Source organism: Rhyacophila brunnea, unplaced genomic scaffold (assembly GCF_057557595.1).
Source record: "Rhyacophila brunnea isolate RB1 unplaced genomic scaffold, BYU_Rbru_1.0 scaffold_19, whole genome shotgun sequence".
In the NCBI taxonomy this organism is placed as follows: domain Eukaryota; kingdom Metazoa; phylum Arthropoda; class Insecta; order Trichoptera; family Rhyacophilidae; genus Rhyacophila; species Rhyacophila brunnea.
In genome coordinates, this window is record NW_028232848.1 from 10366391 (window position 1) to 10388211 (window position 21821).

General features: G+C 33.8%; 1 protein-coding gene across 1 annotated transcript in view; it reads right to left on the reverse strand.

Annotated features, from left to right (window-relative positions):
* Positions 1-2403: 2403 nt before the first annotated feature.
* The window catches only part of AsnRS (asparagine--tRNA ligase), a 30374-nt gene continuing 10956 nt past the window's right edge, over positions 2404-21821 (reverse strand). Inside the window, exons 6-10 of the mRNA XM_085946152.1 lie at positions 21164-21292; positions 11453-11597; positions 10518-10622; positions 8946-9156; positions 2404-2715 (exon numbers count right to left, since the gene is read on the reverse strand). Of these exons, the coding sequence (XP_085802278.1) occupies positions 2531-2715; positions 8946-9156; positions 10518-10622; positions 11453-11597; positions 21164-21292 (775 nt within the window). The 3' untranslated portion in view covers positions 2404-2530. The remainder of the gene's footprint in view (positions 2716-8945; positions 9157-10517; positions 10623-11452; positions 11598-21163; positions 21293-21821) is intronic.

The following is a 21821-nucleotide window of genomic DNA, read 5'->3' on the forward strand; positions in this document are numbered from 1 at the left end:
CGCCATGTTTCAAACCAAAATTAAATGAGCGAAGATTGATGGCCTATCGAAGGCATGTCAAAGATCAAAGTTTTAGTATTGTAACAAAATTTATTTGACAATATTATATATATGTCACTGTTGGTAATAAAACACGGCAAATTATGGTAGAGATTTCAAAATCATGCGTCCTGAATTTTCGACATTATCGACCGGCGAATTTTTACGTACAACATTGGCGACAGAAACGCTGTAGCCCCGTAGTTTTGCAAAATTTCTCGTACTACATTCGTGACAGAAGCGGGCGCCAGGTAAGGGACTGAATGTGACGATATTAAAATTAAGTTTTGCACATTTTTATGCCATTTGCACATCAATCGCCAGTCAATACAAGCTATGAGGCCTAATGACAGTAGTGTACTGGTGAAACAATCACAAAAACACTGAGGCTTTGATAAAATCACAGATGTATTGTGACCTCACCGGGATCGAACCCAGAGCCCTCGGATGAGGAGCCAATGCAAGTTCAGTACCAATGTTTAAAATGCATATGTGGGAAATATATACATGATTACAGTGGTGGAGGTAGGCTGTGGAGATCGGATATAAATAGTACACACTAAACTTTGTCAGTCACACATACTTGTTTTTTTAGACATTTTATTTCATATTTTTTATCTGTTGTGGTTGGTTTAGGCAAGGTTTAATTGAATTTTAAAAACATCGTAGATACATCATCATAGACACCATCTGTAATCTGTATTCTTAGTTCAATGAAAATGAATAAGTATGACTTGACAAAGTTTATTGTACACTATTTATGTTGGCTCCACCGCTCAACTGGTGTCACGTGATAAAATACGAAATAATAAATATAATCCCATTTACCTAATGGGGTTTGATTTTTTCGCTACGCTCATGAGGCGTCCATATTTACAAAAATCGTTTATTGCCCACTTTCAGTTTGTCCAAACCCTAAATATAATATCATTGGCCCGAAAACCACTCCTCACTAATCTGTCAATATCTTGATTCATACCATAAAAGCTGGTACATTAACAAAATTCGAGAAGTGCTTCAGTTACATGACTATTAATAATTAATGAATAATTTTTATTGTGATTAGAGAAGAGTGCAGGTAGATAAATTGGTAAAGCACATTGGCTGTAATCCAATGGATGCAGATACGAGTCTCATTCTACTAAACCAGTGGTGGCCAAATCGTGGCGCATTGCATCCTTGCGCCTACTTATTCTTTTGAAGTAGGCGCCATAACTGAATCCATCTTCATATTTTCAACACCTGAGTGCTGATTAAAAGAAAACAAGGTCGCGAATAACTGATTCAAATTTGAAGAATTCTCTGCTGCTCTCAGTAACAAATTTAACACCAAACATAGCGAAATCTAAACGCTCAAAACCTCTCAGTGCTACATCCCGCTAAGAGCTGTCTATCTCTCTCTCTCTCTCTCTCTCATCACATCCGACAACTGCGGTCCAGAGTTATCTTCACCAAACGACTTTCCGGCAGCTGTAGCACCACCAGCGGGGTCCACGACAGCAATCACCCCCCCTCGTCCAAGAAATGATTTCTGAGTATTCTAGATTAGTGCTCCAATAAACATGTGTTTTTTGAACTGGCATTAATTAATTAATTTAATTGCGTGATTGAGTTATTCCTTTTCCTCCCATAAGCGAAGCAGATCCTACCCCTATCCCTATTTTTCAACCCCAACCGTGAACGTAAGAAGGTAGAAAACGTGCTTGAATTGTATGGCTCATCTGTGAAAAAAATTGGTGCACGGTATGCAAAAGGTTGGCCACCCCTGTAACTAAACGCTCGTTGAACAGCTTCTTTGAAGCGTATTTTTTCAGACTTCTGAATCTTTCTTATTTCGCCGTAATGTGGTGATAATTGTTTTCATGGATTCTTGAGTGAATAATTTCAATTAATTATAGATCTCACCCATATATAATCGCGTCAAATATTAGCATATGCGGACGACATTGGCATTATATAGACCAAAATGAAAATGACTATCGGAGAAATATTCGCCGCCGTAGATGTTTGGGCCAGACAGGATGGACGAAGACACACGTAGGGTTGTAGCATCAGGAAGAAGTTTTTCGCGTTGTAAGCACTGATTCTTCGCCACTGGTGACACAATCCATGACAACCCAACATCGATAGCCGGCTCTATCGCTTTAGATACTGATATTTATAATATTAATACTATCGACTGAGGGTAATTGATGAAATTTGAATTTAAAAGTCAGTGTGTATTTACCATTGGCGAGTGCGCATGTGCCTGAAGATGCCGAAAGGCGAAACCCGGGTCGCAAAAAACGACTCAAATGTAATAGTACAAAACTTAAATCTATTCAAATTTGACATTTATAAGGCGATAAAAGACAAAAGACTAAATTAAATAATTGTGACTCTTTGAATTTCAAGCAAATATTTAATAAGCAGTTCATAAAAAATAAAGCCAATAAATTATAAATATATTTTTAAAAAATCCAAGTCATATGGGCATCATAATTAACGTTGTTTAAGGCTTGCAGCGTTCCAAGAATCTTGGATAGAGACAGACTTCTCGGATGTGTTGTCTGTTGAGCAGCCAACAGAGGAACCTTTCCAGTCCCAGGCCGTAGCCTCCGTGAGGGCAAGTCCCCAACTTTCTCTGGTCGCTGTACCAGTAGTACGGGGCAGGATTGATTCCTTCCCTCTTGAATCCTGAAAAATACAATGATTCATTAATTTTGTCACTATAACTTAGGAAAAGTCTTAGTTGAAATTTGCATGCTTTTCGACTAAAACAGTATAAAACAGTAGTATGTATGCAATTGCATAGAACAGTGTTGTGCATCATTTATTGACTAAGGGACCACATTAGCGGGAGAAAATATCAAAATGGCACTCAGGGTTGTTTTCAAAGTCACTGGCAAAGAGCTTAGATTATAACTAGAGTGGGTCTTATAAGCCTTTTTGTATTACAATAATCAATGGGCAATACTACAACGTTTTCAGTGTGATTGAAATGGTAAATATTCTGCAGTGTGACCACAAGACAGACGAAGACTTTAAAAGCAGTTTCGGTTTATAACTTAATGACGGTCAGACCAAACAAATACAAATGCTCAAATATTACCAATATTTAATGCATGTTTCGTTTACGCGACAAACTTTAATGCATATTATTATACAGATGTAAATATTGAAAATAAGATTGTTTAACGTGCGTTTAGGTTTATCTCCTATTTCGCCATACATGAGAATCATACCTCGTTACAGCCACACCCAGAAGGCAACCCATTTCCCTTATTTTTGTGTTCCTTGGGTGTGACCGGAATTTTTTTAGTTGTTTTATTATATTCTAAATAACGACAGTTCAATACATTTGGCTACAATCAACAATAAATTGATGGAATCTGTTCTTTTACAAGCAGTCTTAAAGCCGTGTTGATACGGTCCAAGTACGATCCAAGTACACTTGGACTGAGTGCCATTCAAGTGCACTCGTATGAGACATCTTCGTACTAATTATTCCTATCCAAGCTACTTGGACCGCGTCCTACTCATCCAATTTAACTTGGATAGGAATAATTAGTATGAAGCTGACACTTGGATGGCACTCGATCCAAGTGTACTTGGATCGTACTTGGACCGTGTCAACGCGGCTTTAAGCTAGGGTTTACTAAGAAAGCGGTGCCGTTATGTAGCGGTGGTTGACGTCACTAAAACCTTGTCTATGCAAACCATATGGTGTTGGTTTCCTAGAGAGCGTTGGATGCAAGCTTAATGTCAAATAACGGTGCCGCCATTTGCATGATGACTGTCATAGCAGAACAAACAGTCGTGGAACATTTTTGCCCGTGTAGCGGTGACCATTTTAAAATAAAAAATTAGTGTAAACACTGCAGACGTAATTTGGACCAGCGAAAGTGATGAGTTATTGATTGATTTTGTAAGAAATAATGAAGCTTTATATAATTCGAATAACAAAAACTAGAAAAGCCATCTCTTATGTGATTTAGTACATAACCGAACAATACTGGTTTTAAGCAAAAGTATTCTCTGAATTTTCCTCGTTGCAGTGCAGACGACGACACACTAAAATTTGGAATTCACATTCTATAGTACCATTTCTAAATATCTCACTCTCCTCCAAATGACAGTTTTCATCTTCCAAATATAGTAATAATGCTATGTCTAGATTGTCCATTCTCCACCGCAATAGGCTCACTGGTCATTGTCCATCTTTTTTAAAGTTTACATCTCTGTTTATAGTTCTTACAGCTGTTTTCTTACGTACGCCGCATGACATCATGTTACATCCGCTACATAACGGCACCGCTTTCTTAGGTAACCCTAGTTTTAGCCACATTTGTATTATAATGTGAATGCTTTGGTTTTGGTATGATATGTTAACGCAGTGGTTTCCAAACTTTATGTTACTACGCCTCCCTTTAAAAAAAATCTAATCTTGGCGGCTCCCACCCCCCTTTATTTCATAAACCTGATAGCTGCCCGTAACGTAACGTTTACGTCATGCACGGCGGTGATTCAGGCGCCCGTACCGTACGATATACGCCGAGCCGTTCTACGCGCTTGTATGAGTCAAATATTTATTTATTTAATTTTAAAACGTGTAACTACATTTCTGATCAGACCTTGCAAGCAAAAAACATTTGTACGGCGCATACATCGCGAGAATAAGGGAATTTCCCGAGAGGCCAAATCAGGGTTAGCTCAAAATTCCCCTGCACACTGGGATATCTTGTACAATAGGCAGTTGGTATGATTCGATAGTGATGAGTCAGTTGTCGCCGGAATATCATTTAGTCGGGATGCTAATTCGGAATGCTTTCTTATTCAGATTTGCGTTATAATTGGAATGTTTTCAATGTTTTTACATTGAAATTTAATTTCTATTGAGTGACCAAGTGTTTTTATTTATATTTCATATACAATTTGCGTATAAAAAAGTGTTATATTTACGAGTTTTGTTTTAGATTTTACCTACTAAACTTGAATGAAAAGAAAGATTTTCGATGTTTTTAGATAGAAATTGACAAAGAACTAAGTGTTGTGACTATTTTTTATTTGTATTTCGGATTCGATTTGCGTATACAAAGTGTTTTATTTACGAGTTTAGTTTTACAAATTTTATTATTCAAAATGGATGAGATCGACGAAGTTGGTGAAATCGATAACCTTATCGAAACAGTTGAATCTGAAGACGATGGAAGTGATGATTCGGATGTCGAACTTGAGGAAACTTTGGAAGTCGATGAAAGTGAAATTATCACACCGGAATCCACTGAAAGACCGACATTTGAGTGGAAATCGGATATGTTTGAGCCACGCGCATTTTCCTTCGATGCTAACGTTTCGGGATGCAAAGCTGATAATTTGACTTCGGATGCACTCGAAATGGACTATTTCAAATGTTTCATCGATATTTCTTTTGTTGAAATGTTAGTCCGAGAGACCAACAGACAATTTGTATTTGCCACAAAAAATATCACAGTTTTGAGTGATCGTCTACGGCGATGGGTAGACTGCACAATTGATGATATGTACACATTTTTGGGGCTGTGTATGCTAATGTCAAGGAATTCACGGAATAAAATATCTGAACACTGGTCTATCCACAGATTGTTATTTTCACCATGTTATTCCGAAACCATGTCCAGGAATCGTTTCGAACTGATGCATCGAATGTTGCATTTTTGTGACAATGAAACGCAGGTTCCCGGAGATCGACTATATAAAATTAGACAGGTCCTGAAGGAACTGAAAATTTCTTTCAAGCAGTACATGTGTCCATATCAGAACATATGTATTGATGAGAGTCTTCTCCTTTTCAAAGGCAGACTTTTATTCCGCCAATTCATCAGGACGAAGGCTAGTCGTTTCGGAATAAAAATTTTTGTAATGGCTGATTGCAAAACTGGTTTTGTCTTAAATGTAATCATTTATACCGGAAAACAAACTGAAATTGAGAAAAATAATTACATCGGTATATCGGGCAACGTGGTGGTAACGATGCTTGGACCATACTTGGAACTAGGGCATACATTGTACATTGACAACTGGTACAGCAGCCCAACGTTATTCAAGTATCTTTATGATCACCGGACGAATGCCTGTGGAACCGTAAGGAGAAACAGAATTGGGATGCCCAAATTTACTAAGAAATTGAAAAAAGGGGAAACCGATACATTCCATACTGACGAAATTATGGCTTTGGCGTGGAAGGATAAAAAGGATGTTACAATGTTGTCCACAATTCACAACAATACTTTCAAACCTACTGGAAAAGTAGACTATAAGACTAAAATTCCGATTTCCAAGCCGGAATGCATTGTTGATTACAATAAAAACATGGGTGCTGTGGATCGTAGTGATATGATAATTTCTTCTGTAAATTCGACAAGAAAAACTGTCAAATGGTACAAAAAACTTTTTTTCCATTTGATAGATTTATCTCTGCTGAATGCCCATGTATTGTTCCAACAAAAAACTGGAAAAAAACAACCGCTGGGTGAATTTCAATTGAAAGTCATCGGACAACTGATCGAAAAACATAAGTTAGAACCAAAAACTCTTTTGAAGCGAAAAGCACCCTTACCCTCTAGGCTAACAGAAAGACATTTTTTGGGTAAAATACCACCTACTAACAATAAAATTAATGCGGCAAGAAGATGTTATGTATGTGCCAATACAAAAAATCAGAAAAGACGGAAAGAAACTAGGTATTTGTGCAAGCAATGCGACATTGCTCTGTGTTTTGAACCGTGCTTCGAAATTTTCCATACACAAGAAAGTTTTTAGTGATTTTAATGTGTTTAGTATACTTCTTAGTGCTATAAGTATTTATGGTGACATTTTACAAAAATACTATAAAATTTATTTTTCAAAATACTTATATTAAAAAAAAAAAAAAAAATCAACTAATTCTTGTAAGTGCAGTGTTGTGACAACCCTACCATACCTGAAAATTTTCAGACATTTTCACGAAATTGTGTATGAAAAACTTTTTCGCCGAACTTCAATTGAGGTCTCATATATGTAAGTGCATTATATTGGACTTTTCACTATTCTTTTAATTTTTTTATAATATAATTAATTCCTGGGCCCTGGGGAGTATACCTAGTACTTTCAGATGGGCTGTTAAAAGGTTAAATAATACAGACACTATTTTTAAATAGTCAACAATGTACTAATACAAAAATGAAAAAAAATATAAAAATAAACAAGGTTTTACTACTTAGATTATATTCATTTTTAAATTAATTTGTTTTTCATGCGATGAATGTGCTTGTTTATTAGCACAATCAATTTCAATAGTAGTCATTCCAAATTCATCAACATTCATTGACAAATGGATTCTATCATGGGCCCCACATCCTGAAGCGGGCCCACCTACCTATCGCTGAGGTTAAGGGCGGTATGGTGCTCTAATGTAGTGTTTCCTAAATTATACACAGGAGTTATCATCACATAGGTATCACGTCAAATTGCAATACACAACCACATATTTAAAATAGTTAAGGGGGGACATGCTCAGCGTAGGTAAAAATGGAGCTTTTGTTCTATTTTCAAAGCATGATCCTGGACATACCTTAAACGTTGTAGATAATCTATTTATATAATTTTAAAGCCTTATTATCCTTTATATTTATTTTAAACATTTGATGACTGCATAAAGTATTTTTATTACATAAAATAGTATTCTTTTAAACCTCTCGCTCTAATGTTTTAGAATATAGTCATATTTCAGTACATAAATGTGCAGTGGTGTTAAGATTTTTTACATTTATCAAATTTTTAAACGCATTTATAAAACCATCAGTATAATTTATATCGACATTATTATAGTGAAATATTTAAAAATTATATTGATAATCTCTGTGATCCCAAATTTAACAAGAATTAGGTATTTTATTATTCAAAAAATGGGCAAGATTAACACATTTCAAGATAATTCTAAAGATACTCAATAAAAGCTATGTCTTTGACCATTCAAGTGTGATAAATATCCTACGAATAATGATTGCTTTATAATAATTATTGACCTAAGAATAAGGTAGGGTTTTTTTGAAATACGCCATTCCTTTTGGCATTCCCCAGTGGTTAAGTTAAGACAACATACGGCCGTAGCCATAAATTGACAAACTATAATTGAAGTAGGGAGTGAAATGATGTTAACGCGCATGTTTGAACATGTACCGTTTAAAAAAAAAAAAAAACGGTTAGGTACTATTACTTACTATAAATGAAATAATGTGAAAAGTGCACTAGCAAACTAACCAAGAACTCGGTAAATAGATTTTTGTTTGCTTCAATATATGTAATCTGGCGCAGAAATCATTTAAAAGTGGAAACATGTCGAACTTATTTTTTCCAAAGCTCCATTTTTTATGAATGCCTTCACTTTGTCTTTTTAAATCAGTGAAAGCATTAGTGGTCCTTGCATTGATTTATTCACTCATTTTTCTTTTAATTTCAACCAAATAGACAAGTTTAACAACAAAATTATCATTCCTAAACAAATTTGCCTCAAATTTCAACATTATGATTTGACCCTTTTATTTCATTTTATCACGCTTCACAATAGTATTGAAGTGAGGTATTATAAAATTAGTCTCCATATTTTCAGACAGGTTTGCAAACAACCTTTTATAGGATATTTTTGTATGTAGTTTATAACTAGCGGCCGTTTTATAAACTATGCATTTGCAAACTGCAGGCCTGTGGCTACATTAATTGTGTTAAACTTTTCGCGCCTCACTTTGCAACCCTCCGCGCCTCCCAGCTTGGAAATCGCTGTGTTAACGTGTATGAAAGTATCAATATATATGAAAATAAATAAACCAATACCACCCATTCATAAAAAATTCTAGTTTCACAGTTTATCTTGGTAAAATCTATTATAGGTGGGTAACAAAATTAATTACCTTCAAGAAGCTCATCGAGATCACTGATCCTCATGGATCCCCCGATGATCTCTCCCACTCCCGGCAACAGCACGTCCACCGACTCCGTGAGACGGTTATCTTCGGGACAGCGCGACATGTAGAAGGACTTTATATTGGCCGGGAAGCGACACAGCATTATCGGCACATTCAGCTTGTCTGTCATCTTACGCTCTGGCATTTCAGGAATGTCCTGCAATACACGAATAAATTTTTCATTTAACTGTAAACTGACGCGAGAGAAAATATTAGTTGCATCAGTGATGGAACTGCATAGTGCTAGTGGCACAGAACTCTGCCATCCTTGAATGTTGATCATGCAATTACAAACATCAATTAAGGCGTCTAATTACAAAAAGCGACAAGTCCACAATTCAATATTTTCGGGAAACAACGTTTTTATGTTTCAAGCTTCAATTATTTGGTTTTAACATGAGATTATTTTTTCCGTTGTATCCTATGACGAAAGTAGAACCAAATGGCAATTTGTTTCAGCCGATAAACTCTCAAATGTAATAAATATAGGCAAAATAAAATTGGACGTAGCGCTACTTGTACCTCACTTTTTAATTTATTCCGCATAAGGCACATATTTCCGTGGCACTGTCATGAGTTTACCAGATGCTACAGCATGGGAGATGCCCTTTTCAATATTGAACGTTCCCTTATTGGTTGACTTAAACACGCGCGAAATCAACCAAGCTTTAAATAATATGAAACACGGACTTGGCGCTTTTTGTAATAAATCGAGACTTAAAATATTTTTTTTCGTAGGGTTATGTCGCATTTTGGAATTTATAGATCAATACATATTGTGTAAAATTATACAAAGAATACGTGCGTATTTTTTTCTCGATTTTAACCAAATGTGGACTTATCGCTTTTTGGAATTAGACGCCTCAATTGTTTGTTTTCGCAATGTGTAAAAACAACCTTCCATTGGTGATACAGCACGAGAATCTGCTAATGTAATTTGACTTTAAGGTTGAGTTAGGTTTGGTTACGTTGCTTTGTGCATTCTTTAAATAAGGACTTATTTAGCTCACTTGCACATCTATTCTATACACAAGACTTCTATCGGTGGCTATCAAGGGTAGTTTATCATATTAATGTATTATAATTGTTACAATAAGTGCTATGTTTTAACAACACCTCTCTTGGCTGTATTAGCGATATAGACAGTTTAGACGGCTAACAATAAGTTAGCCGTCTAACAATTATAATACCTCAATATATATGATCAACTACCCTCGATAGCCGACGATAGCGGACGATACCAGTCTTATGAATAGAATAGATGCGTTGGTGTACTTCCTTGTACTAATATATCATTTTGTCTGTAGTATATTTATTTAAAATATATATTATGTTAATTAACCTCACTATTTTCATTGTTTTACATGTCATATTGTGAAAGTCTGAAGTTTTAATTTGTAATGTTCATGTATATGCAATTAATTAAATAATGCAGTCTAATTATTGTCAACACCTTATTGCCTTATTTATTAACAACAAATCACACAGTATATAAAGCATCAAAATAAAAATACTGACCTCCCCGAATTCATAAAATGAACCATCGTCTTTGGTAATGTTGTTTTCTCTTAAATATTCAATCGCCGCCGTGTAGTCCATCCTTTTGAATGGCTTTTGAGGTCTCTGTAAACAAAATACATGTAGGTGTGTTATTGGAATGTAGTGTAACATTATTCATTAAAAAATAAGGCAAATTTACAATTATCTACCTAATAATGATGTTTTATAGTAACTTTACAAAGACGAGTCAGAAATGAGAAGATAAAATAACAGATCGTACAGCCTCTCGTCACATCTAAGGTGAAGATGTGACGTAGCACCTGCACACGCTACAGATGCTTCTTTCTCTTCTCGGTCGTTCCATTGTGGCTGAGGATCGTGACCACTCTGAAATGCATTTATCTTCAGAGCGACTAAGACTCTGCTTCTCTCGCGTCAGAGTGAATGCTGTCCCCAGTAAGCTCCTTCACTTGGAAACTCCAGCATGCCGACGCTCTTTCCCTGCTTCGCCTTCCTGGTAGCCTACGCAAAACCACCAATCCCTCCAAATTATCTGGTCTGCAATATGTCAAAAAAAACTGCAATATGCTCGAATACGATCCACAGCCATTCCTTAATTTCGACTCTCTGGTTAATTGACTGGTTTGTTCTATGCTCTGTTCAGGAAACACGAACACTAAAGCACAAGCATACTTTTTGTGACAATTGAGATAGCTCGTTCCTCCCACATAGTGGTAAGACATGTCATGGCAACGATGTTTTAAGAGACTCAATATGTGTTACCTTTTCTTCAAGGTTACTGGATTCTAACGTCCTGGTGTATTCCGGCAGAGCTACTGGATACTTTCGTGATCCGGGAAGATGCAACTAGGTTGGCAAGCACTGTGTATTGTACATAATATATTCCAGCTATGGAGCGGATATGGTTAAAGAGAAAACGAAGGTTAAATTACCTGGAAGGTAGGGTTGAGCTCATGGACCATATGACCGAGGGGTGATGCCAAAACCCTGTCCACCACGTCCACGACCATGTCTTCCAAATGATTCAGTAAGTCCTCGTAAGTAATGAATGGAGATTCACCTTCAATGTGGCTGTACCTATGTAAACAATCGGAAGAGAAAATTTGGTTTAAATATTGCGAAAGTACCTGAAGTTGACTGTATTTTATAAAACTTTGGGTAACTCTTTCAGCGATAAGAACTAATGAGGAGTTGAGGATTAAACGAATACAAGTACACCGGTGACTAAGTAAATCATCATAAAACTGTAAATCGACTTCAAAGTTGAATATGGGATTGTAAATTCTACACGGCTGCTGTCCATGTGATGGCAACACCTCTCAATCAGTGTGGCATGTCATTAATGACTGCCAAATACTAGAAAAGCAATGATGGGTTCTCGGAGCTTTGTGAGGACAACATAATCATGAAATTGACCTCTAAAATACCTGACAAAATACTAAACACAAGAACACTAAGTACCTACACTAAATATCTAAAACTGGTAAAATGTAAATGTACCTGATACTCTAGCAATTTGTAATAGTTTCAACTTAACCTAACATTTTTACTATCTTTGCCTCACGATATTACTATGGCAGTATCTGACAGGCCGCAGATTTTTAACGACATACGTTGAATGTAGAGCGAAGTTCTTACTGCAATCACTGTAATACCGATAATTTGTGGCTTAGTATTTCATAATTATTCAAATATGTCACTTTGTGTTTAATTGTTTAGATTATGTATATCAATCGACAGCGGCAAGTAATTTGAGTTTAAAGTCGGACGAGATAACTCGCGAAACTTGTATGTGCCGCCTGTTGATTACGGGTTCATCCGACCATGTCAGATCCTAATAAGATCATATGGGCCACCACAGAGTGGAAGGTTTGTATTAACGGAATTTTGTTTTTTACGAGAAATGAATGTCAGCCACTTGCTCAACCTTCTTTCAAGAAGCTCAACTTGAAAAACAATATGTGTACTTGCCGGACCCAGGATTCGAACTTGGGACCCACGACGCTATAGGCCGACGCTTTAGCCGCGCAGCCATCGTGGGTGATTCACGGCCTCATAGAGCGAGATAACTCGCAGAAGGTATAGAACCAGTTAAAGAATAACCTCTCAAAAATAAACTTACACCTAAAGGAAGGAAATGGATCACAATGAAATTTAAAATGTGTCTAACATTCTGTTAATGAGGACCTGTTCTCAAATGATCCATTATTACTGTTCCAGGAAAAAATATCGATACATCTATTTGACTGTAGGAAGGAAAAAGGAGTTAACCTCTCAGTTTTATCCAAATAGGTTTTAACGGATAATAACATTGAACATGACTAAAAAAACGCTGTGCCCAAATTCCAAATTATTATCTAAATTTTGTTTAATTTTTTTTAAAAGGAAGTGAAGTGGAAAAAAAGACTTAACCATCGTTTGTATTAATTTTTCTTTAATTACCTGAATAATAATTAATATAAGACTGGCAACATAAAACATCAAAATAATTATATTCACGCACTTAAGGGCACACATGCTTACCTAGAGTTTCTGTTTTTTCATTTAAAGTTGAACTATGACATTGAATACTAGGTATGATTTTTAAAGTGAAAGTGATATTATGTTACATCTCTTTTACGCATGCTAATATGATTAAAAAGTTATTCTTTCTCTTTCTGTCACATTCGAATTTGATTACCGAAGTTTAAACATTTACTATGCGTATTAGCTGACGTGCTTCGTCGTTTACAAATTATAACATAAATTTAAAAAATATATGTATTTATAATATTAAATATATTTTATAATGTACACAGATTTTTTTAACAACTATATTATATATACTTTTATTTATTTGTCGCATATTTAAAATGTTCTTGCTATATTAAAATCTTTTTTTTAGCCGGCCAAATAAATCCGTATTTTTGGCCATAGACTAATATAAAAATCTCTCTCCTGTCAAATATTATGTTTGCAAATTGCAAGGTACCTAAAACAATTGTGTTTTATATCAGGAATAAGAAACACTATCTGTAAGTACAATATTATGTTATTTATTACTATCGTAGTATTCTGTGTGTTTTGCATATATTATTCAAGTGTTTATTTATTGTTTTCTTAGTCTATACATACTTTCAATGTTTCATAATTCCGACGTAATACAATCCTTTTTTTGAGGTTAGTTACATTCATTCCAGAATTATATAAAACCTGTGATTTCATATATATTTGTTTGATATAATCTAAGGCGTTCTAGTTGTTATTAAACATGTTACCTACCTGATTACTTTATTTTAGTTAATCAATCTTTTTTGATGCTTTGTATTATCACTAATCCGTTTTAATTACCACTCTTCAAACAGTCGCCAACTATAAAAGATTAAAAATCACACTATTAACAGTTCCTATGTTATGTTTTTTGCAGATGGAGAAAATGTCTACCGAGATCTTTGCTTGTCGACGGTTTCATATGAATAAGATGGAATGAAATAAATCTTTTAATTAATAATGAAATAAATCCAACTTTCGGCGTACGTTTCGAACATGGCGTGATTTATGACGTCGACCATCAAGCATATACACCCATTTTATAGATTTAATAGTACAATTACACAAGGTAAATATAAAGTGACTAATGTTTAAAAAATAAAACAATTTTATAAAAACATTTTTGCACTAAATTTATTATTATCGATAATGATATAAAAGTTGCTATTTTGATTCGTAATATAAAATATAATATAATTGTGCATATCAGTTACTTGTATCATATTAGGTATGTCATTTGGTAGAGCTTACTCTCCAAGTCTTGTCTTTTTCAGCCTCAATATCACTTTGATATTAGAAAAATTGTCTTTCCAACACCAATGAAAGGTGCATGTATCTATACACACACATTTCAAAGGCTTTAAGTTTTCTAGATGCTGTATATTAATTACTTCTTCTCTTCGGCTATATCCGCATCTTAGTTGCAGCATATGGATACAATGCGGCGCCTCCAAGAATCTCTGTCACTCTAGTTTTTTTGCATCGTTCCAGGTCATACTAGCAGCCCGTAACTCCGCCAGATATGCTATATAGATAGTATTTAGTGGCCATCCAGGACGCCGGAATCCGGTTGGCTTGAAGAACAGGCAAACCAGATTGGGATTCTCTTCAGGCACTCGCAGCACGTGGCCGGGCCAGGTACAAAGTTGCGTATTCACTCTCAGCGTGATGGGAGGCTATTTGGTGCGTTCTTTTATCTCCCGTTACTTCTAAAATTACCGCACACCCAGTATCCGTCGTAAACATTTGTTCTCGAAGCTCAGTATACGGTTGCTCGGAGCCTTTGTAAGGTGCCATGACATAAAAACTAGTAAGATATTTAAAATAGCTGCTAGAATGAATACATTGTTGAAAGGAAATGAAAACTGATATTATGATATATCAATTAATTTGTCCATCTGAAGTTGTAGATATCAGTTAATAATTATGTGTTATACCAGTAATTAAATGCTGACTTCAAATGAAAATTGACAATTAAATATTGAAATAATATATTACCAGTTTTGATTTTTTTAAGTACTATACTATATCCATGGTTCATATTACAATGTCATAGTAAAACTTAGAAGAATAAAATATGTCGTAAGACGAAATCAATCTTGGGGTTTTAATATAAGTTAAATAAATAGTACACAGCTAATTTGTTATTACTTTGAATACATGCCATGTCTTTACATCAATAAAAAACAGAAAAACAATTTAATAATGTATAAATATTTATATAAGACTTAACAACGGCTGACATCTAGTTAGACACGATGAACTCCATTTAATTTCCTCTTATTTTAAAATTCACCAAGATATATCCTAATAAGTAGGTAAGTATATTACATTTGTACATATAATAAGTAAATCAAGTACTTAACATAAATAATTATACTGTAAAATTAAATTACAATTGAAGCAGTATATATGGACCCCACAGAGTAATTAACAATATAATAATTTATATAATTATATCGGGTATATACTATATTGACACATTTTAATGAAGTCTATTTTTCTTGGTACCTACGTTCAATGATAAATGTTGTTTTATATTGTAACATAAACAATGGTAATATGCATTGATCTTTCTGATTTTTAAACTGTGATATCTATTTTATATATCTATTGATTTCTATGTGTATTATTGATACATTATTTATTTCAAATACAATAATTTCAAAACTAACAGTAAATAATATATAGAAAGCGTCATGTTGTTTAGTTGGAAAATCTACTAGGAAATTCCATCCAATCCAAATCCAATTTTTACCAGGTGGGTACTTGTAGGTCAGTTATTTTTGGAATAAAATGAATCCCTTAAAAAATATGAAATAAGAATAGAATGATAAATATTTGTGAAAATTTACCAAATCAACATGTTTAACGTGAATATTTTCACACTAAAATGATAAATATTGTTAAGAAAATATACACAAACAGTTCATTCAGAAGTTATGACGTTTAAAAGATCCCGCGAGTTAACTCGTGCGTGGCACTGATCAGTTATGAGGTGATATCAGTTATAATCATTTATGAGGAATGGTTATAAGCCATTGGCACAACCAATTTGGTTTTTGACCTTGAGAACAAAATGTACTTTTTACACGGAACCAAACCCCACGGCTGCAGAGACGAATGCTTATACAAAATATGGCACAGTGGAATCGCCAGCAAAATCTGTAGGTATCATTATTTAGATGTAAGTATACATATTATTTTGAATTTCATAAAATTACACTCGTTCTAGGTGTCTCGTAACAGTAAACTATATTAGTAAATTAGATATATCTTGATGAACTATAAAATAGTGATGTAATATAGACTTGTTGAAAATATATTAAGCATAATAAAATTTAAAATAAAAATTTAGAAATTCAGCCTTTCTGGTTCTCTAATATTCATAGATCTACTGGTTCTGGGATCTACTATTTCTGGCAGTAGACAATTCATATAAAAGTGATATATCTTTTTTTCAATCGTTTCAATCCAAAATGTCTCGTCTTTTTTGATTAATTCTATTTTAACAGGAAAATTATGTCCCGTCCAAACTCCAAATAAACAGACATCTTTCTTAGTAATATGAAGCTGCCCCTGAATCTGGAAGTACCAATCGTGATTTTTATCTATTACCATATTCCTGTCTTTATCTACTTTCCAAAATTTAATTTTTTTCTGTACAATAGCTTCATCTGCACTTATTCCAGCAGCTGAGAAAGGACATTTTATTTCAATAATTGTATCATCATCGCTGATGCCATCTGGCGTTGCACCGATAAAATCATACACATCATCGATAAACAATCCACATCTCTCAATCTTAATTCGTTCTTGTACACTAAGCTGTTGTAAAGCTATTGATTCATTTTCTTTACCATATTTTACCGCTTTCACGTTGGCTAATGATTGGCTATATAATAAACGTTTTACCAAAGGCCCAAATTTTGTATTTTCTCGCCGCTTACACACCTTTCCAAAAACAGAGGCAGTAAGAAGGTTTCGTCGCCTTTCTAGCCATTCTGCACATTCAGATTGTAATACAGTGCGTCTTTCTATATCCCTCCTCTCATAGTTTGTTAGTTTGAGTTTTTTCAAAAAAGTTTCTTTTAACAATTATTGATATTGATTTTTGTCCATATCAGGTTTTTGGCAACTCTATCCATAATCTGGATTAGATAAAGGAACAGAATGTATTGGTTTTCGCCAAGGTTTTCCTATTTTCTTTTTATTTATTTTCAACCTTCTTGATTCTAAGCGATTTATGAAGGCTTTTGGGCTATTTTTATAAACTTGTTTTTGAATTGTGCAATGTAACTTATTTGTATTAAATGCGATTACCGCCGCTGCACATCGTCCCATGTACGATTGTCTTTGAGAGTAGTTAATTCTCTTGCCGCCTACAAATTTTGCAATCATGTTATTAAAAGATTCTGAAATATTAGTAGAAAAATTATAAATTAAACTTTTTGAATTTAGCACCAAACGAGAATTATATATCATTAATTGAGAAAATAGACTGCATTCTTTTAATGCTGGTACATAATTTACATCAAGCATGTCCTCTGTATTTGGTTCATTTGTACAAAAATTTGGTAGACAAGAAGTATGGTCTCCAAAAACATGGTGCGGTCCATTAATTAAATCTTTTTTCAAAGCGATAACCTTTTCTTCGAAAGTACTATCTTGTAGTTTTCTATACTTGATTGCACCTATGACGGCTTTCCGCAGACGTCTTTTTCTTGACGCAATGATTTTTCTTACATTCAAGGGATATCTTGTGTCTTTGGTTAATGCCTCTATTTTGCCACAATAATTTCTAATTAAATGGTTTTTACATTCAACTTTCTCGACAGTTACATTCGGATATGGGTGACAATCAAGAATTTTTTTGTATGTGCTGGAATCTCCATCAGCAATCAATTTTGAATAAATCAATCCATGTGTATTATTAGATTCTTTAAAGCCTTCTAATATTGCTGTAGATTCCATTCCAGCTGACGGACCGGTGTAATTTAAAAAGCATTTATGTTGTTGAGCAGGGATATTTTTATTTTTAGCTTTGGCGCACAAATCGCAATATTTATTTTTCACTGACATGTACAAAATCTTTCCGGTTCTTTGACCAATGATCGTGGCAGCGCCAGATGCTGCGGAATAATTGCATCTGTATGAACGTTTCGACCAACAGCCGTCTGCAACAACTGATATCATGGGAATACCAGAAGAATCGACGTCACCATTTTCGATTGCAAGTTGTCGCTCTTCTTTCGCAGCGTTTTCCATACTCTTATTTTTGGTTTCTTCAAACCACTCGTACACCTTCTGTTGACTCTTTCTGTATGTTCTTGCTGTAATCGATGGTACGTCAATTGCTGAACACATTTCTTCCAGATTTGAAAATCCACTGCCGATACTGATTATACTGGATACAAATGCGTCACACAGATTCATTTTGTTTTTGTTCATTTCAGTGGTATATAATTTTAATTTTTTACCACAAAGTTTACATTGGATAAAAAATGTACTACTAAAGTTATCCCGATTTTCCCCAAAAATTTCTAAATGTGATAAATTACAATTAAATGGAGAATCATGGTGGCTAATTAATTGAAGTTGTTGGAAAAAATATGAAAAGTCTATAATTCTACGGCCTTCTACACGGAATTTAGGGCTTGAATCTTCAATTTCATTTTCTATAATAAATTCTTCGTGTTCGTGTTCAAATGTGGGATGAAATTCTGGTTCAGGTAGTATGCTTTGAGGATTTCCATGCTCAGGCATAGTCTTCGGCAATATATCAATACTATAATACATTCAAAAATATTAGTTTAGTAGATAGTTAACAGAAAACAAAATGTATAGCTGCTATTAATTATTGTACCAGATTATAATTTTTGTCACAGACACACTAATTTCGAATAAGACATGGCACAAACATAATATAAGTACAAATGATCATTATACTTAATTGTGTGTATTAATAAGTAATACGCAAAACTTCCTTTTGCAAGATAAATAAATATTGTGAACCAAAATTTTCTGTGAAATGTGGTTTTTTCAACTATGTATAATTATGTAAAATTATAAAATAATAATTTCAAACCTTTGTGTTTTTAATGTATTAATATTTCCATCTTTTCTCCTACGTCTTTTTTTGGAACTTCCAGCCATCGGATAGTGAGTTCGTGGCATTTTTTGTAAGTACAATCGATATAAATAATTGTGATAATATTGTTAGGTACCTATGTCAAAAACCGAGGATGAAAATTTCGCATTCCCGCTGAAATAAATGACGTTCATAGTATTGCCAGGCTAAACTTTCGAAATTAAAGTTAATTTAAAAGAAAAAAATATTTCATTGGAAAATATTATGTAAGTACAGGCATCCATTATTATGTTATTATTTGATGAAAGTATTCTTTAAAATCATCTGTATTATTATAATCTCGCAAATTCATAATTTAGTAAAAGTTAAATTTTCTGTAATATAAATATCAGTAGGTACCTAACCTAGGTAGATTCATAATTTGGCTAAGTAAAAAATATAGATATTTTTACTTCGCGATGTGTTTGGGGTGTTCTAAATTATGTAAGTATGTTTAATAACAAATGTGAAATTCGTAAAACCTCATGTGTATTATTTATTAAATAAAAATAGTAAAACTAATAGTAGATACAAATGGTGAAAAACTTCATTCACTTATTTACTAAAATATCAATCCAATAATATTTTAGTAGATATGGCAATACTGGACGACCCGATATATTTCACTGAAATAAAATAAAATCTATCACAATTTATAAAATACATACCTACTACAATCATAATTATTTTGAATGTAGAGGGAGATAGTTGTAGAAAGGGACAGAAAACTAACTGCTATGTTGCAATATTAGGCAAAATAGATTGCAACAGTGTTAAAAATTAGAATGTATGATTTAGTATGACATTACGTAGAATTTACGCAAACACAAATTTCTTCAGATTTTTTTTGCTTTCCGATCCTTCTGTCAAAATGATTTTACGTTTGCTATAATACGCTTGAATATCCGTTTATTTAACCTATTTTTGTGCTCAATTTGTAGCATTTAGTGTTACAAACAAATTTGTGTACAATACTAGTGTGTTGGCGTATTTTTTTGGACATATAAAGTGAAAATAATACGAGCTATAAATACTAGACATCATGCGCCAGTTCGTAGGCGATTCTAATGGAAGATTAGCTTGTCGAAAATTTCACGGAAATTGTCGTTTAAAATATTTCACTATTTAGTATTATAAATTTATAATTAACAAGATGTTTCATCATTTATTCAATGATTAATGATAACCCTTCTGATACGTAGCTTTAGATTATTTGGAATGTCTATAATTATAGCATATTTTAATAACAAAATGTCTAGTCGATTCCGTTAGATTTAGAGGGAACAGAAACTGCAAATATTATAATTATACTGAATATATTTTACTACATTATGTTTGATAACATTAAAGCTATCTATAATAAACGTTTTGACATAATATTTAGTGGAAAAAACGGTTATCAACACAGTCTATTAATGTCACAAAAATATGGCTTCGTTATCAATTATTACATTTCAAGGTTCCAAAGAATATTATTTTACGTCATAAAAATACTTTATGCAGTTATCAAATGTTTAACATAAATATTTGCCGATGAATAAGCTTCATAATTATATAAATAGTTTTTCTATAAATCTTACGTAAGATTCAGGCTTAACCTCCGAAAATACCAGAAAATAGCTGACATGGAACACCTTCCCCCTTAAGGTTTATGTCTATTGTATGGTTTAACTTTGACCGAAAAGCATAACAAAAATGTTTTTGTGCCTCCTGTAAAATTTGACTTGTGTGGGTTAAGCCCTTTTAACAGTTTAACATAAGTATTTGAAGGGGTATAAGTCAGATGAAAACATTGAAATTTGACACACTATAATTACAACGTTTTGTACAGAGGCGTTCACAGAATGTAATCCAATGTTGTAAATAAAATGCTTATAACTTATCCATACAAAGCAGTTACACAGTTAAAGCCCTTTTTAGAGATTTAAATTGGTAAGTGGTGGTTAATCTTCATCAAATCAATTGAAGACAACAGATTACTCACTCCGATAGATGACGTCTCGTTCTACTCTGCTCAGCACGATAGCTCTGCGCTATGCAGAACACATCTCCGAAGGCTGGTAAACACGTCTCCAGATAAAGTTGAGAACTTTGGGTGAGATATGCTTCCTCCCTGTAAGAATTACGTATTGAAAATGAAAGATGAACTGGATAGTTTGATTATAACCGCAATAAAATAATATATTGTGCAGTGGAGCATTGATTTATCTGTAAAAAAAAGACGTGGACAATGTATGATGTATTTTCAGTAATAGCTTCAGCGCAGCTATTTTTAACAGTTGGCACTTTAACACGTTTCCGTTATTTTCATTAGTCCAAATTAACACGGAAGGCATTCCATACACAAAGCGGTTATCGACAGTTATCTGCAATAATTGGCGAAAATGTAGGCTGGTAGACATATAGGTCAAATTTGTGTATATTCGTGCTGGCGGATACGCCCGAGAATTTTGTATTGAAACGTCAAACATATCAACATAACCTACAATTTTACTAGTCATGTCATTGTGATTACAACACAAATGTAATCGCAGTAAAACAATTATTATGTTACTACTAGCTGCTCCTAGACCTCATAAAACTAAGTGTATGCCTATCTCGAAATGATCAATGTTGATTGATTCATCATAAATTGATTATAT